Source organism: Rosa rugosa, chromosome 5, assembly GCF_958449725.1.
Source record: "Rosa rugosa chromosome 5, drRosRugo1.1, whole genome shotgun sequence".
Classification (NCBI taxonomy): Eukaryota; Viridiplantae; Streptophyta; class Magnoliopsida; order Rosales; family Rosaceae; genus Rosa; species Rosa rugosa.
The window spans coordinates 14,767,100-14,785,589 of record NC_084824.1 but is presented as its reverse complement, the minus strand read 5'-3'; the positions used below and the strand labels follow the sequence as shown (position 1 = coordinate 14,785,589).

The 18,490-nt window shown below is 41.3% G+C and overlaps 1 protein-coding gene across 1 annotated transcript; it reads left to right on the top strand.

Annotated features, from left to right (window-relative positions):
* The first annotated feature begins 12,651 nt into the window (after positions 1-12,651).
* LOC133710540 (putative ubiquitin-conjugating enzyme E2 38) lies at positions 12,652-14,052 on the top strand. Its single transcript, XM_062136639.1, has one exon. It carries the CDS (start codon positions 12,814-12,816, stop codon positions 13,849-13,851), a length of 1,038 nt encoding a protein of 345 aa, XP_061992623.1. The 5' UTR covers positions 12,652-12,813; the 3' UTR covers positions 13,852-14,052.
* The last annotated feature ends 4,438 nt before the right edge of the window (positions 14,053-18,490 follow it).

The following is an 18,490-nucleotide window of genomic DNA, read 5'->3' as shown; positions in this document are numbered from 1 at the left end:
TTCTTTTGTTCATTTTTTTTCCTCTTTATGTAGCTAGGGTTTAAACGTTACATTGAGTTTATTATTTTTTGTTTGTTTTTTTCCCATATATTTAGATTGTAGATGATAATTAATGGCTGCTACTAACATGAAATTTTTTCTTACCTCTTAATTTAGACATACATATTTTTCAAAATAAATTTATTAATGCTATTTTTTTGGATGAAATTAATCAATGTTTGGAAAGAAAAGTTAATGCCTATTTCTTGACACCTAATTCAATATATTAATGCTATTTGGAAAGAAAAATTATAGGAAAGAATTTAATTAAATTAAGAAAAATATTGGTCAAAGAATTTGTAGACATATCTCTTAAATTAATACATAATTAATAGCTTATCTTTTTTTCGTCACCTAATTAAATTCATTATTGTAATTGATTCACCCCTTGAAATCTGAAAGGAAGTATAAAAGGATAAAGTTGGTGTTGCAATAGTATGATGTGGCAAAATATATTACGTGGAATTGAAAATAAAATTTGTATTTACTTACATGACATGACACCTAGGATATGAGGCCACAAATCTTAGGCCTCAATGAGGCCCTATATCATTGCCCATCTAGAAATTACAAAGAAATAAAAAAGGATTAAATTATGTTTAGTCCCTGTACTATGACCTTTTTTTCGTTTCAGTCCCTGACATTCTCAATTAATCTGAAAAGTCCCTAACGTCAAAATTTCCGTCTGATTGGTCCCTCCCGCGTTAAATTAGGAGTTGGCCTTAGGTGAAATGTCCAATATACCCCTCTGTTATTTCTTTTTCTCCTTTTTTTTTCTTTTTCCTTTTTAATTTACTTTTTTCCCTTTTAATTTCTTTTTTTCCTTTTTTTCTTTTTTCTTTTTCCTTTTTAATTTCTTTTTTGCTTTTTTATTTTTCATTTTTTCTTTTTAATTTCTTTTTTTTCTTTTTTCTTTTTTCTTTTTCCTTTTTAATGACCATCGTATCCTGCTGCATCGGTAGCGCCACGTCGGCGAACCAATCCAGATTGACCCGAAACCCCAATTCTTGTTCTCCACGCCGGCGGCCCCTTTTTTTTTCTTTTTTCCTTTTCCTTTTTTTATTTTTATTTTTTCTTTTTTCCTTTTCAATTTCTTTTTTCCTTTTTCTTTTCTTTTTTGTTTTTTTCTTTTTTCCTTTTTCCTTTTTAATGATCATCGTATCCTGTTGCATCGGTAGCGCCACGTCGGCGAACCAATCCAGATCGACCCGAAACCCCAATTATTGTTCTCCACGCCAGCGGCCATTTTTCTTTTCCATCACTATTCTTCTTCTTCACTTCTGGTTTTGATCAACTTGGCCATCAAAAACCATCATTTCAACCAGACCCAAAATCCAAATCACCATTTTGAGCAAGACCCAAAAACCTCAGGGTCTGAAAAAATGGTAGTTTTCAGTGAAAAGTTTCCAAATTGAGGCTTGATGTGGAGAGAGAAAGTGATATTTGAGTGGGGGAGAGAGAAATAGGCTGTGAAAACAAGAGAGGAGTGGTTTAGCGGCGAATTTCCGAGCTGATTGGGATTTGCTTGTGTTTGGGAGATGGCGTCGGCGACGATGGAGGCGAGGGCAGATCCCAACAGAGGGAGATGGCTTCAGAGAAGGTGAAGAAGTGATCGATCAGCTCCTAGCCTCTTGCTTTTGCTCGATGTCCATCTCTACACCGCCAAGCTAGGTCTTTGCTGGGTTTGGTTTCAACTTGGGGAGAGAAACAGATGGGTTGTGGAGTTTGATCGGAATGGGATTGGTGGGTTGAGGAATGAGAAAGTAGGCAAAACGAAAAGAAAAAAAAAGGAAAAAAAAGTAATTAAAAAGGAACAAGAAAAAAAGAAGAAAAAGCAAAAAAGAAATTAAAAAAGAAAAAAAGGAAAAAAAATTAAAAAGTAACAAAAAAAAAGAAGAAAAAGCAAAAAAGAAATTAAAAAGAAAAAAGAAAAAAAGAAATTAAAAAGGAAAAAGAAAAAAAAAGGAGAAAAAGAAATTAAAAAGGAAAAAGAAATAACATAGGGGTATATTGGACATTTCACCTAATGTCAACTCCTAATTTGACGCTGGAGGGACCAATCAGACGAAAATTTTGACGTTAGGGACTTTTCAGATTAATTGAGAATGTCAGGGACTGAAACGAAAAAAGGGTCATAGTACAGGGACTAAACATAAATTAATCCAATAAAAAACCTAACATGGATACGTATTCAATATGGATGGGGATTCAATATCATGAACGGCCAAACTAAAATTATGACTAAATATAAAAATTATCCTTCTCTTCTCTGTTCACAACACAGTCCGATCACAAGATCTTTGAAGAGAGCTAGAGATGGCCCTCTCTACAATCACCAGGTGTCCCAAAACTGTGACAAACAAGAGATCCAAGATTTCTTGCAATTCGATGTCGTTTCTGACTACTCAGATCACCACTACAGTGATGTGAAAAAGAAGGAAAACGATCGCGGGGATTGGTTCATATATGGATGCAACAGTAAGGACGTAAGGTATACAAACACATCATGAGGGAGTGGAGAATTCTTAACGACGGACTCCCTGACAACATTTACGCTCGTGCATATGAGACTGGCATCGACCTCATGAGGGCCATCATAGTCGGAGCAGCCGGCACACCCTACGACGACGGACTCTGTTAATTTCTTTGACATCAAGTTCCCTCACGATTACCCGACCCGACTGCCAAAGGTCCATTTTCGGTCATACAAGCTACGTATCCAACCATGCACGACACCGAGCGGACTCATTTGTTCGACTCTGCTGAATACGTTGTTAGGTAGCAGGAAGCAGTGGGTTCCATGTCAGTGGACGATTCTCCAACTTTTAGTGTCGATTCAAGGGCTTCTTCTTATCGAGAAGCCCTAGTTTCATCAGCCAGTCAAAACTGCCTCCTGCTTGGGAGAAGGACTCCCAAGCATACAACAAAAAAGTTTTTGTGTTATCTTGCAAAATGATGCTATTTTGTCTCCGAACACTACCGCCCAAGAATTTTGAGAGCCTTTCATCCCCAATCACTTTCGTCAAAGAGCAAGGGTGATGCTAGGAGCTTGTAGCGCTTACGCTAATGGGCGCGTTTTAGTTGGATACTATACTAACTCATCGTTTCCGGTTTTGACTTACAGAGTTTCGAGGAAATTCAAGGCATCAGTAGAGGTGTACACGTACACCTCTACTGATGCCTTGTACCCGCAACTCGTTGCGGCTTTTAAAAAACAAATAGAGCTTCTTTGGAGAATGTTGTCGAGTACGTGACGCCCCCGAAGGCTGAAGTAGCCAAGAAACCTAACAATTGGATCGGCAAGAAAGTCTTAAACAAATTGAAAAGGGTTTTGGGATTGAACAAGAAGAATAGAAGACTTACAGTGGTTATGATTATAGATTGTTAGGTGATGATTTTTTTTTTTTGAAATGAGGGGCTGGTGCGGCTGTCCTCAAGCCTTGATTAATGAAATTGCAGAATACAAGGGGGGGGGGGACGTAAAGCACAAGCACCAATTAGCAAAGAGTGCACAAATGGCTACTCAATTTGCTTTGACATAGAGGTGACATACCAGAAAGATAACTCTATCACGAAGAAGCATCATTACAAATAGCACAACTTTCCCACTATGTTGCCGCACGGAAATAAATCTGACGACACTCAATTTCATCATGCCACTATGAGGTTGTGTCCATTTGATCAAGCAAATAGCTCGCCGCCTTGCTAGGCCAGACAAGGCACACTGAGTGTGCATACCGGGACAAAGCCCACGTCGCCCTAACCAAAACTGGTAGGGACTTATTGCCGGCACAGAGCCACGTTTAACTAAAAGTAAGTAATAATAAGACAAAACATAAAAGATAAATGGACCAAGGGACAAAACCCAGACCCAAACTCCAACAGGCCCAAGTCCAAGCAATTGGGTGCAGAAATCAGAACCCCTGCATTCGGCCGGCACTGCCCATGTCGTCCCACCACCGGCTGCAACACCACCGCGACTGTCGTCGACCCATCTAACCTCGCTGCCCCTCAGATCAAAGCCATATTGCCTAAACCAAATCGGGTCTAACAGATCCAATCTGAACCTAGTGGTTCTCAATGATGCCAACGTCCGGCCATCACCAGTAGGCGATCTCCGAACATGCGACACCACCTCAAAGCATCCACCAATCCTTTCGTGCTCCTCCCTAGGGCAAGGCGATGTTGGCCCTGCCTTCCAGTCATCAGCCCGTCGTTGTCCATCACCGGCAAGTCCACCTATCGCCCCGAACAGCAAAGCCATCATTCTGCAGTCAACACTCCACCTGGACCTATGAACGCCGGACACAAGGTCCATTCTAGCCCGTCTGACGACGCCACCGCGAGGGCGTGCCGTCGGACCGGGCATACAATCTTGTCGGACGATTGAGGCTCTTGTTTTGAGAGAAAAGTTTTAGGTGATGATATGATGCTACGGATTATAAAATGGCTATATGAATTTTGAATTTATAACCGTTCCTTCATTAATTTGATTGACAAGCAGCAAGAAATGGATATTTGCTTCGTAAGCGAGTATCTCCAACAGTGATAGCTATTTTCATAACCTAAAATTAAAATATAACTAGTTACTATATATTGATTCATGCTCCAGCAGAATACCTAAATCTCAAGTTAATTAAATTTAACTTTTAGTTAAATTCTCTCTCCTCTTTAGCTAAATATAGCTAGTTTTTTAGCTAAAGTTAAATTTAGCTTCTATTTAGCTAGTTTGTTGGAGATCAAACTTAGCCTGAAATTAGTTAAATTTCAATTTTATTTTGAAATAAGTACTCTATTGGAGATGACTTACCTCCTTCACAGCTTCCCTTTCTTCAAGTTTCTACTTCTGCCCTTTCAAATATGCAAAATCTATTGAAAATGTATATAAATTTCTCTGTTTGATTGTGCAATAATTAGAAATACTGTTAATAATTAGCCCAACCAAACAGCGTTTAGAAGCATTGCCTGGTCTATGGCTGCATGGTTTAATTGATAGAAACCAGTAGAGTTTGTGTGGGGGTTCCGTTTGGGGGAACAGCTTTACCCCATATTTGATGTACTCATTCATTTTATTTGAATAAAGTTCATATTGAATAAAAATAAAAATAAAAAAACAACCTTCAAAAGAGGCAACAAAAGAATTAAGAAAGAAAAGATGATGATGAAGAGAGGCCGAATGTAATGATCTTCTCAAGTTGGAAAGTTGGATGAAAGTAGGTGTGAGATGCTTTGTCTTTCATACTTTATAATTCAAATTACAATATAATAACCAAACACATTATCAATAACAAAATTCATATTATCGATATAAAAATTCTATTAGATGAAAACAACATCAAATTAAGATAATTGTTCAAGTAAAACCCTAATTTGTGTTTAGCCCAAACTCTAGGTTACTTGACCTAGTGGTAATAGGGTTTAATTAGAAGAATCTAGAGATTATCTTTCCTTATATGATTTAGACTCTATGTATTGTAATCTTCTATATAAAGAGGCCCCTATTATCAATGAGAATACAAAACGAGTTTCTCTCAATTTCTGATTCCCTAAAACACGTTATCAGCACGAAGCCATAACCCTGAAAACCCTAATTTTGTAACCTTCGAAATCCTGCAACCACCGCCCTACATATCGAAGCCCTAGACCCAAGGAGCCCAGAACCGGCGGCGGAACCACCGGAACCGGACGGAAAACCCCTGAACCGACCGTAGGAAAAATCTGACCGGCCCCTGCCCTGTGCCTACCTTGAGCCTGCCCTCTGCGCATCTGCCGAGTCGCTGCCGACATCTGCCGAGAAGCCCCGCGTGCATTTACCTAGCCCTGCACACCCTTGTGCCTGCCCCTGCCGAGACGTGTGCCTGCTCCTGCCAACAGCCCCGCGCACACCTGCCGACAGCTACCGACAGCCCCGTACACACCTGCCGACACCTGCCGAGCCCCTGCTCAGCAACTGCCGACAGGCCCTGCACATCCTCCGCACAACCCCTGCACACCCCGGCCTACCTCCGGCCACCATTAGTTTCCGGCCTATTTTCCGGCGACCCCGGCACCTTTTTCCGGTCATCTTCAACATCCTTTTCCGGTCAAGATTTCCGGCATCTTTTCAAGGTAAACTTTTCTAAAAGTTCCCGTTTTTGAAGTTTTTCAATTTCTTCTTCTTTTTCTCGGAGACTTCCAACATCCCTTCTTCTACCCCCCCCCTTTGTTCTTCATAGGGGAGACCAAAAGCCGAACTGTGGGGGTTCGTGCTCACTCCAAGCTTGGAGCTTGTAGAGTCCTCCAAACTTAGAGTTTGTTGAGAAAAAAAACGATCGACCACATACATCGTTGTTTCGATCTAATCCAAAACCCCTCTTGGAATCGGATTTTCTTGGAAGCGACTACGCTCAGAAAATCCCTAATTTCTTGGAAGCGACTACGCTCAGAAATTTAATAGTTTTTCGTGGTAGCTTTTTTCGCTCAGAAACTAACCCTAATCTTGTGTTGTTTTTTTTTAGGATGAGTAACCTGAACAAGTTGAACTTTGTTCCACTGGAGAAAACTGGCCCTGGATACCATAGGTGAGTCCGAGATGTGCGCCAACATCTTAAGGCTGATGGACTTCTGGGAGCCATCCAAGAGCCTAGTCAGAACGTGCTCTCCGTTGAGCAAGCTACTACTTTTGAAGCAAATCAAGCTAAAGCCAACATTCTCATGACAAGACACATGAATGACGCGCTCCAAAGTGAATACCTCAATGAGGAGGACCCAAGAAAGCTATGGGTAGAACTTGAGCAGCGATTTGGCAACGTTCGTGACTCCCTGCTTCCTGATTTAGAAGTGCGATGGCATAGCCTCCGCTTTTGTGATTTCAAGTATGTGCTTGATTATAACTAGGAAGCTCTTCGTATCAAGTCTCTGATGGAGTTTTGTGGCCAAGCCATAACTGATACGATGTTAATCGAGAAGACTCTCTCTACCTTCCCTGTCTCTGCCCTAATGATTTCAAAGAATTATCGGATTGATGTGAATGCAGGACGTATCACAAGGTTTCATGAGCTCATTGGCGCCATGAACGTAGCTGAAAAGCACGACAATATTCTTGTGAAGAACTATAATGCTAGACCCGTGGGAACTAAGTCTATTCCGGAGTCTAACTATAGTCGCGCCCCCAAGGGAGGATGCAAGGAGCGAAACCCTAAGAGTAGGGACAATTCTGGACGTTCTGGTCCATATTCTCGCCCTAAAGAGGAAGGAAATCGCTTAGAGAGGCGTGCACGGAACCGTGGAGGTCAACGTGTGAAGAGGGAGAGAGGAGGAGCCTCCGACCATGGTGGTAACGCCACCAAGAGAAATGGTCGTCCAAATCGCGCCCCAACGGCACCTCGATCAAGGGAGCCTGACCATAATGATGTTTGTTTTCGATATGGATCAACTGAACATTGGGCCAAAGCATGTAAAGCACCCCAGAATGTTGCAAATGCATACAAGACGTATCGTGAAGTAAGGGAGGCAAACTACATGGAACAAGAAGATCAAGATGGCGATCTGGATCTAAGGGTGGAAGACTACAACGATCAAGACCCAGAAACTGGCGATTTTGATTAAGTCTTTTTATTTTCCAAGAGCTGTAGGCAATTGCCATATTATTTTTGTAGTAGATGCCAATGGTATTAATCTTTCTTCAAAGTAGGCGTACTCAATGTAAATGTGATGTCTAGGAAGGTTTTGAGATAAGTGGTACTTAAGTGAGCTTTGCTCCACCGACATCTCTCTACTAACCTGGTCACATTTGCATTGGAATTACCGAAAGGAGTTAGACGACTACCATTGTTTTGCATTAGCTAGTTTATTGGATTAGATTTTCCTTGGTCAAAGAAACGATGATGTAATTCTGTTTGGCTTATTAATAATAGTTGAGTTCTTTTCTTTATGACTCCTTTTTTTAATTATGAGCTTTTCTTTTAGGAATGGATGAACTACAATGTCTTGCGGATAGTGCGACTACGCACACCATTCTACGACATAGGCAATTATTCTTAGAGATGTTGCCTACATATTCCTCTATGACTACGATGGCTAGGCCATCAGGTTTAGTTCAAGGACATGGAATGACCCAATTCCTATTGCCAAATGGCACCTTGATTAAAGTCATTGAAGCTCTCTACGCTCCTAAGGCAAATAGAACCTTATTGAGCTTCAAAGATATAAGAGTCAACGGATTCCATGCGGAAACGCATAATGAGAACGGAAAAGAGTTCATTTGCATTACCTCTAATGATTGAGGACGAAAGCGCATCTTAGAGAAGCTTATATGTCAATCTAGTGGACTTTATGTCACTACAATTTGACCAATTGAATCCAACAATGTGATAAGAGAATCCAACAATGTGATAAGAAAATCCAACAATGTGATAAGAGAAGATCTCTTGGATTCTGACACATATTGGCTTTGGCATGACCGACTAGGACATCCTGGTCGTGATATGATCCTCCGTATAAAAACTTCACACGGACATCCATTCTTCAGAGTGAGAAAAAGCAAGAATCGAAAATTGATTCCTGGACTTAGCAAGACCGCAACAATTGCAGCATCTGGCGCTACAGCCGTCTTGGGGTGCCATAGGGCCGCCCAAGTCCTATGTGATGGCACCACCAATGGCGCCAACCATGAGCATGACGCCATGGTTGTTCCTCCCAATGGCCATGACGCCATAATTACCAATTCCCATGGCTCCAACGCCATGATGGGAGATGTAGTCACACACTTTGCTTCTAATAACGCTACAGACGCTCAGGCCCAACCAAAATCCTTATTGGTTGCTTCTACGGCCCCTCACTCATTTTGCAAAGCCTGGTCCTTCGGGAAATTAGGATCGAGACCGTCCTACGCAAAGGATCCTAAAATACTCATTCCGTTCTTACAGAGAATCCAAGGGGATATCTGTGGACCAATTCAACCATCATGCAGACCTTTTAAATACTTTATGGTATTGGTTGATGCGTCGACACGCTGGTCACATGTCGCGCTATTGTCCACTCGAAATGCTGCTTATGCTAAACTCCGTGCCCAGATTATCCGTCTACGGGCTCACTACCCTGACCATCCAATTAAGTCAATTCGACTTGATAATGCTGGGGAGTTTACATCGAAAACGTTCGATGACTATTGCATGTCACTGGAGATTGATGTAGAGAATCCAGTTCCCCATGTTCATACCCAAAATGGTCTCGCAGAAGCCGCTATCAAACGACTACAGCTGATAGCACTGACATTGGTTATGGGCACAAATCTCCCTGTTTCTGCTTGGGGATATGCAATATTGCATGCAGCGACGCTAATTCGTCTACGACCCACTGCAACCCAATCTTACTATGCGTTACAGCTAGTGACTGGGTACGAGCCTGATATCTCGCACTTACGCATTTTTGGGTGTGTCATTTATGTGCCTATTACGCTGCCACAGCATACTAAGATGGGTCCACAACGACGAATGAGCATTTACGTTGGATATGAATCCCCAACCATCGTCCGCTATCTTGAACCCTTGACAGGCGATCTCTTTACCGCTAGATTTGCTGATTGTCACTTTGATGAGACAGTTTTCCCGTCGTTAGGGGGAGATAAGAACACAGATGTTCAACAGGAATGACAGGAATTGTCGTGGTCTGTCCCCACTATGTCTCATCTTGATCCCCGTACCGCACAGTCCGAACTTGAAGTGCGAAGAATAATCGAGCTCCAGAACGTAGCAGACACCCTGCCTGATGCGTTTTCTGATGTTGCCAAAGTGACGAGATCACACATACCTGCTGCAAACGTGCCTGCAAGGATCGATGTCCCAAATACTGGACATAACGCCACTCCTGTGACACCAGGAGATGGCGCCATTGCCCAGCATGGCAATGATGTGGCGTATATGGCCGCAGGTCCCGTAAGGAAGCGCGGTAGACCGATTGGTTCGAAGGATACTCGCCCTAGAAAGAGAGCGAATGAGGCACAAACAAATCCTTTGATCATCGATACTCAAAATCCGTCCCATGAGAATGTTCCGGATTATGGTTATGTCCAAGAGACATCATTGGGGGACGCCTCAATGTCAGAACCTATCCCTGAGAACGTAGAGATCTCTGTAAATTACACTAGTGTACATGAGACGTGGGAAAGAAACTCCATCATCATTGATGATGTATTCGCGTATTCAGTGGCGCGTGAGATTATTGAGATCGATGACATCGAACCACGCTCCGTTGATGAATGCCAACGTAGAGCTGATTGGCCAAAATGGAAAGATGTGATCCAGACAGAACTTGATTCTCTAGCGAAAAGAAAGGTATTTGGCAAAGTTGTACCAATACCGCCCAACACCAAACCAGTTGGTCACAAATGGGTATTCGTTAGAAAGCGTAATGAGAGAAACGAGATTGTAAGGTACAAAGCTCGCCTTGTGGCGCAAGGCTTCTCACAACGCCCTGGAATCGACTACGAGGAGACCTATTCTCCCGTAATGGACGTCATAACGTTCCGCTACCTTGTCAGTTTGGTAGTTTCCAAAAAACTGAACATGCAGCTTATGGATGTGGTTACTGCGTATCTATATGGAGATCTAGATACAGAGATATATATGAAGATTCCAGATGGAATTCAGTTACCCAAATCAAGTGGCTCTAAACCACGGAGCGCGTTTGCAATTAGATTGAAACGCTCACTATATGGATTGAAACAATCCGGGCGGATGTGGTATAACCGTAAGTGACTACTTGATTGGAAAGTGTTATGTCAACAATGAACTATGCCCATGTGTGTTCATAAAAAGGACAAGTTCCGGATTTGCAATAGTAGCGGTTTATGTCGATGACATGAACATAATTGGTACCCATAAAGAGTTAAGGGAAACCGCTGAACACTTGAAATCCGAGTTTGAGATGAAAGATCTTGGGAAAACACGGTTTTGCCTCGGTTTAGAACTTGAGCACCGTAGAGAGGGTGTCCTGATTCATCAATCATCTTATACCCAAAAGATGCTTAGGCGTTTCAATACTGACAAGATTAAGCCTTCAAACACCCCAATGATCATCCGTAGTCTTGATCCAAAGAATGATCCATTTCGTCCAAAAGATGACGATGAAGAAGTGCTAGAGGCAGAAGTGCCCTACCTAAGTGTAATAGGCGCATTATTGTACTTAGCACAATGCACAAGACCAGATATCTCATTCGCTGTTAACTTGCTAGCTAGATATAGCTCTGCGCCAACACGACGCCATTGGACTGGTGTTAAAGATATCTTTCGATACCTAAGTGGTACGATTGATATGGGCTTGTTCTATCCCTACAGAGAGAAGATGGATTCGGATCCATCAAGTGTCAGGGACACCACACATGGTGGATTACGTTCCCTCTCCCCATCCCAAAACGATATAAGTGTTTTGGAAGGTTTTGCTGATGCTGGGTACCTCTCTGACCCACACAAAGGTCGCTCCCAAACTGGCTATGTATTCACCATGGGAAAGACCGCGATATCTTTGAGGTCTACAAAGCATACCTTAGTCGCTACCTCTTCGAATCATGCAGAGATTATTGCTCTTCACGAAGCAGTTCGTGAATGTATATGGCTTCGATCCATAGTTACGCATGTTCGAAGCAATTGTGGTCTGAAGTCTACCACAGATGAGCCAACGAGCATTTATGAGGATAATGCTGCTTGCATTGAACAAATGAAGCAAGGCTACATCAAAGGCGACAACACCAAGCATATATCGCCCAAATTCTTCTACAATCAGCAACAACAGAAGCTCCTCAAGATCAAAGTGAACCAGGTTCGATCTGAGGATAATGTGGTAGACTTGTTTACTAAGTCATTACCCAAATCCACGTTCGAGAAACATGTGGTAAGAATTGGCTTGCGGAAATTATCTAAACTCTCATGATCGTAGTCATTAAGGGGAGGCGCAGACATCAGGGGGAGATGTCTACATGTTCACCTCGAAACGTGAATGGTGTGTTGTGTTCTTAATTTTTCTCCTTCGGCCGAGGTTATTTTTGTCCCACTGGGTTTTTGTTACTCGGCAAGGTTTTTAACGAGGCAACGAGAGAAGCACCACGTTTGGGCAACACAAGGGGGAGTGTTCAAGTAAAACCCTAATTTGTGTTTAGCCCAAACTCTAGGTTACTTGACCTAGTGGTAATAGGGTTTAATTAGAAAAATCTAGAGATTATCTTTCCTTGTATGATTCAGACTCTATGTATTGTAATCCTCTATATAAAGAGGCCCCTATTATCAATGAGAATACACAGCGAGTTTCTCTCAATTTCTGATTCCCTAAAACAATAACTTATTAAACTTGTGCTAATTTTAAGAGTTTAAATTTCTCTAAAATTATCAAAACTTCTGTAACTTGATCTTACTAATATTTAAGCGATATCCAAATTCTAATTTTTTATCAAAATTTTCATAAATCTAAAGACGTCAAATTTTTGTTAAAACTGAAATTTCGAACTTTTCTCGTTCCAAGTATGTTCAAGAAGGAGGCCTGAGAGCCCATACCGCCAGCCCAAAAAAAAAAAATCCACAAAACCCAAAGAGCCAAGAATAAGGAAACCCTATCCTAATCCATGACCGTACTCAATTCCTACTGTATATAAATACTTCAATTAATGTTGAGTCAACAAAGGAGCTCTAAACCCAAAGGCCCCCTTCTGCATCAAAAGGACCGAACACGTACATTCCCCATCCTCCTAATTCCCAAGTGGTACCCCAATCCAATTTGTCTCCTTCCGCCGCCAGTCCAATCACCATGACCCAAAACTCCGACGCCACTCCCTTCACTCGATTCGACGTCGTTTCGGACCACTCAGACCACTACTACAGTGCCTACGGCAAGAAGCAAAAGTACGGCGGATCCGTCCACAAGTTGATCATGAAGGAGTGGCGGATTCTGGAGAACAATCTCCCCGACTCTATCTACGTCCGCGTGTACGAGACGCGCATTGATCTTCTCAGAGCCGTCATCGTCGGCGCCGCCGGGACTCCCTACCACGACGCGCTCTTCTTCTTCGATATCAACTTCCCGTCGGACTACCCGACCAGGCCGCCCAATGTGCATTACCGCTCATACGGGTTGCGGGTCAACCCGAATCTTTACGCGAGCGGGTTCGTCTGCCTGAGCCTGCTGAACACCTGGACCGGAAAGAAGAGGGAGAAGTGGGACCCGGCCCAGTCCACGGTCCTCCAGGTTCTGGTCTCGATCCAGGCGCTCGTTTTGAACGAGAAGCCGTATTTCAACGAACCGGGCACCGGGTCGCCGGGCGGGTCGGCCGGGGAGAAGAGGTCGCGGGCGTACAATGAGGACGCGTTTGTCTTGACGTGCAAAACGACGCTGTTTTCGCTCCGGAACCCGCCCAAGAATTTCGAGGCGTTCACGGCGGAGCATTATCGCGAGAGGGGGAGTCGAATTGCAAGAGCGTGCGGCGCGTACGTGAACGGGCGCGTGGGAGTTGGGTACTACAGAGATGGGGTGGAGTTTGAGCCGTGCTCGTCTTCTAAGTCTAAAGTAGTTTCGAAAAAATTTGTAGGGTTAATGCAGGAGTTGTACCCGCAACTCGTCCAGGCTTTCAAGAAGAATGGGACTCTTTTGGGGGATTTAGTGGAGCAGTTGGAGGTGAAGAAGAAAACGACGCCGGTTAATAAGGTTCGAGTTGACAAGAAAGCTAAGGTTGGTATTGCTAACAAGGTTATTGGGAAATTGCGCAAGTTATTTTGTTTGAACAAGAAGAAGAGTCAGAAGATGGAGGAGAGTGATAAGGAGGATGTCAATGCTGGAGTGGCTCCTTGATTTACTTTCTTGGGTCACTTTTGGGTGGGTAAATAATTTAATTTCTGTTCTCCAAGTAAAACCATTACTCAAACAGTAAAAGATGCAGTCTTTAGGTTAACTTTGGTAGGTTCTAATCGAGAATGTAAAGCAACATGATCTCAATCTGTTACCGTTTCTATTTACTGAGATATCTAGTTTAAATGTTATTGCTGGCACCAACAGAGATTAGTCATCTGATAGTTACTGATTCATTTATGGAGTGGTTATATCTCTAGCAAGTTTTCACTTCTTCCCAGTAGTAAAGGTTATAATCTTTGATGTCTCTTTCAAATTCATCCGGTCCAGAGCTCATACTCGAACTCCAAAATCTGACCCGAAGGTGTGATATGGTTCATATTTTAGCATCGTAGCAAGCTCTTCTACTTCACTTGCTGAAACGTTCGCTTATCAAGCTTTCTCTGAAGAAATATCACATACTTTTTTCTTCAATGACGTGACCCATGTCTATTGCTCAAAATAATTATAGTATCCATCTGTATAGTTTGTCAAAATTAGATGATTGACTAAACATAGATTAACTCTTTGTGAAGATAAACCTTGAATGAAAACGTCCTAAAAATAAAACGTTCGAATTATTCGTTTGCATTGAGAGCTAGACCAGGTGGGCTCAGATGTGATCTCCTCGGGTTCTTGTCATAATCAACCTCCTATGAATTATCCTTCTATCAAGGATAGTTTCTTTTGCAAGTTGAGAGGGGACTTTAGCTAGTGTCTCATATTTTGGTATCATCTAACATGCTCCAAGTCTCCAACCCTGGTCCAGAAGATTTTGCTTCCGATTGAGACTTTGTTACCCAAAATGTCATCAAAATCGGACCCATTTTTACCACGGCAGCGTGTGATCACGGTGGTTACAGTTGGTTTGGAACATTACATTTGGTGGAGCTTGAAAATGGATACTATATATGTTCCCTAATTTGCCACACTTGGGCAAATGGAGAGGGAAAGTTGATCACCATTTTCTGTGCTGAATGTCCCTACTTCAATTCGACAGCAACAAGAAGAAACCATGAAATTTTGGGAGTAACGTAAACTCCAATACATGGATTCCGTCTTATACGGTATATGGCTGGCCATCAAAGACTATGATAAACAATTGAGGGAAAATAAAGACTATGAGCTGGTTCACATCTTCTCCTGATTTTGTTAGTGTTAATCTCTTAGTTATCTAGCTTAATTTGTATTATGGATCTATATATATGGAACCAAAACTCAAAATGCTTAAACCTCATATCTTAGCTAGACATCGTTCTGAATTACAATACCACAATCTTTGAAACATCCGATCCGCATCGATTTCACTGACTCCGCTCCACCATCACCCAAGGAAACGCTAGGTCCCAAGTAAGGAAAGTACTAAAATGGCCAGGGCCTAGCTAACTTAGACAGCAAGTCTTCAACTAATTAAATCGATCGTCATTTATGCAAATGTAGTGGTGCTCACGTAGGTTCTGCATAACTGACTAAGAAAACTATAGTCGTTCACTCTTTTAAGGGAGGAAAACAAAACAATTTGATAACTCATGAATGTGTTCGCAGTCAATCAGTTACAACAGACCAAGAGCACGTACACCGTTGTATAAAGATCTGTTGAATAAGTAAACTTCTTGTAAATAACTAACCAGTTGGATCGAAATGCTTCAAATTCAACCGTGTCAAACTTCTCCAATCTCCATCGAAGTCGACCTGTCCGTTTTCTCAAAGTGAGGCATACAGCTACCAATGCCGATGTTAGGTTCTTAGGTCTTGCTCCAGAAGGTTATACCCTGTAAAGTTTGTATGACTCGTAAGTTGCAACTCTATGTTAGCCTGTTGGGTTGAAATTATTGGTCTTTATACTTAAGATAGATAGAGTTGTTAATTTCTTTTTGGCTCTTTGGGAAGAAACTATAAATATCTCATGAAAGAAACTACTAATTAAGCCGATCTACTAATTTAGTCTGTTCATAAGATTTCAGTTCACTTGCAAATGTCCAAAGGCTAAAAGAAAATGTTTTCCTATCTTATGTTGTCGGTATAATCGAGTGAAGCTAAGGCAAGTATCAGGTGCTCGTATTTAGTCGGGTTTACTTGTTTTCAAGTTTGGCTCGTAAACGCGTCATTTAAAGTTTGAGTTTTTTTTTTTTTTTGAAATAATGATTTCATTCATAGTAACATATATAGGCCAGAATGACACAGTACATAGTTCCCACTAGGGAGGATAGGTGTCATTACACTTGAAACAATTCCGCTCCTTTTCAGAAGCCTAGCAGAATAACATAATTCTAAACTAAAAATAATAGCAGACAAAGTTCCCGGTCAATTGCGGTACACCAAAGAACTTAGCACCTAGATGTGTAGAATCACCGATCATTCTATAGGCAAAGTACCAAAGCTATGGTCCCTAAAAAAACTTAGGGAATTATTGAAAGTAAACAAAGCTACTAACATAGGATCCCGAAAAAAAATGAGAAATAATGTGGGCCTAGGGGAAATTAATGGATTTAGACTAGCTAAAAACATCAACAACCCAGCCCAAAACCAAAACCCAAAGAGCAACCCATAGAGAAACGAGCCCCAAACTCAAGGCCCAGCATTATTGGACTGGCCCAATCCCAGACGTCATCTCTTTCTCACACTAGGAGATAGCACCGCCGCACGACCTCGCCGCCACAGCTCCGTGACCCGTACTACCACGTCTCCATGCTGCCTCAGCCTCCTCGACTAGTACCGCCACGCCGCCATGGTACAACGTCGCCTCGACCCAAGAAAAACCAGTCCGCGCCACTACGAAACCACCAATGATGCAGCACACCAGATCATAGGCACCAACAAACCAAATGTCCCACGCGGTCTTGGAACCCCAACGAAGCATCGATACCCACCGTGATTCAGAGGCGACGCCCAGAGACCTCCGCCAAAACCCATCATACCGAGACCTCAAGCGGAAAACCCTCTCCCATGAAATCTCCTGAGCAATAGCATCAATATCCCGTCCGGCAGCAGACCGCAGCACGTCGGTGAGGCCAGAGGCCAGCCAAGACGTCCGGGTGCCGCCGGACAGGGCTGATCTTCACAGGCACGGACGCCGACGGCCGTAGAGTTTTCTCAGCGCTAGAGTGAAAAACGTAGAAGTTTTCGTAGAATTACAATCAATTTAAAGTTTGAGCTTAGGTTCGTTCGACTTGTATCTATAATGAGTTAAAAAATAATTAAATAAATAAATCTTAGTATAATTACATTATGGGTGCGGCTATTGCCACCCTATCATTTACTTTGTTCACTCTACTTGCTCATTACATCCTACATTTTAATTTCAATTATTAAATTTACTTATTTAACCCATTTCTCTTTCCAGAAATATCCTTATATGACATATCCAATTAAAAAAGAATTTTTTTAATGAAAAACTCTCATTTAATTTATACTAATAACAAAACTAAAATATATTAAAATTTCCTAATAAAATCATAATTTGATTTACGTCCATTTTTTTCTCTTTCAGTATCAATGTTCGACTATTTCAATCTATATGAAAAGATTAGTAAGCTAACAACTATGAGCAATGAAGAAAAGATTGATTTTTTTTCTTCATGTTTTAATTTTTTACTTTCAGTGTTCATAAAGAATATTGCAATGATTTTGATGAAGTTAACATTAATGGTTTTGTGAATTGAATAACGAATTAACCATGAGGAGAGAACAAAAAGACAAAAAAAAAAAGTAATAAATTCAAATTTGGGTGGAGAAGAAGAAGATTAATGTTATCCAATGAGAAATTAAGTAGTCTTTGTATTTAATTAATTAACAAATTACATATAAGTTATTGACAAAAGATGACTTAACAAATAAATCATCTAAAGATTGAATTAAACATATAAGGACTAAATCTTACAAATAAGGACAATGTGCTATCCACTTGCCACATGTCATGAGTTAATTTACCTTTTTATCCTTATCTACTTCTTTTGACTTCTAATCCCTTTATAAGGTTAAATATTACAAATAAGGACAATCTGCTCTCCACTTGCCACATGTCATGAATTAATTTACTTTTTTACCCTTAACTACTTTTTTTTACTTTTTTTATTTATTTCTAATTCCTTTTATGTTACTTTTTTTTATTTTTTAGAATAATCACTTTATATTACTTTTTTTTTATGTTACTTTTTTTCGTAACTTAGCTTTATCGATATTTTAAACTTTCCAAAATATCTTCAAAACTAGTTTTAGATACGAATATTTACCACATATATCAAAACTTCCATCAAATTTTCTAAATTTTAATTTAAGCAAAATATCCATTGAAATTTCCACAATTTTGAGGTACCAAAATTTTCTAAACTTCATCTCACTAGTACATTTCCCAACACAAATCCCCTCTTCCGGTAATGCACTCGTCATCGAGTAATCCTGCTACAACACTTGTACTCGTGTTCTGCTACTGCACTCGTCATCGCCTAATCCTGCTACTGCACTTGTCATCCCCTAATCCTGCTACTGCACTCATACTCGTCCAGTTCTGCTACTGCACTTGTCATTGCCTAATCTTGCTACTGCACTCGTTGCACTTGTACTCGTGTTCTGCTACTACACTCGTCATCGCCTAATCCTGCTA

What these genes read in the sequence shown, in the direction of transcription:
- LOC133710540 (XM_062136639.1), top strand. Translation starts at nt 12,814, where the DNA reads ATGACCCAAAACTCCGACGCCACTCCCTTCACTCGATTCGACGTCGTT.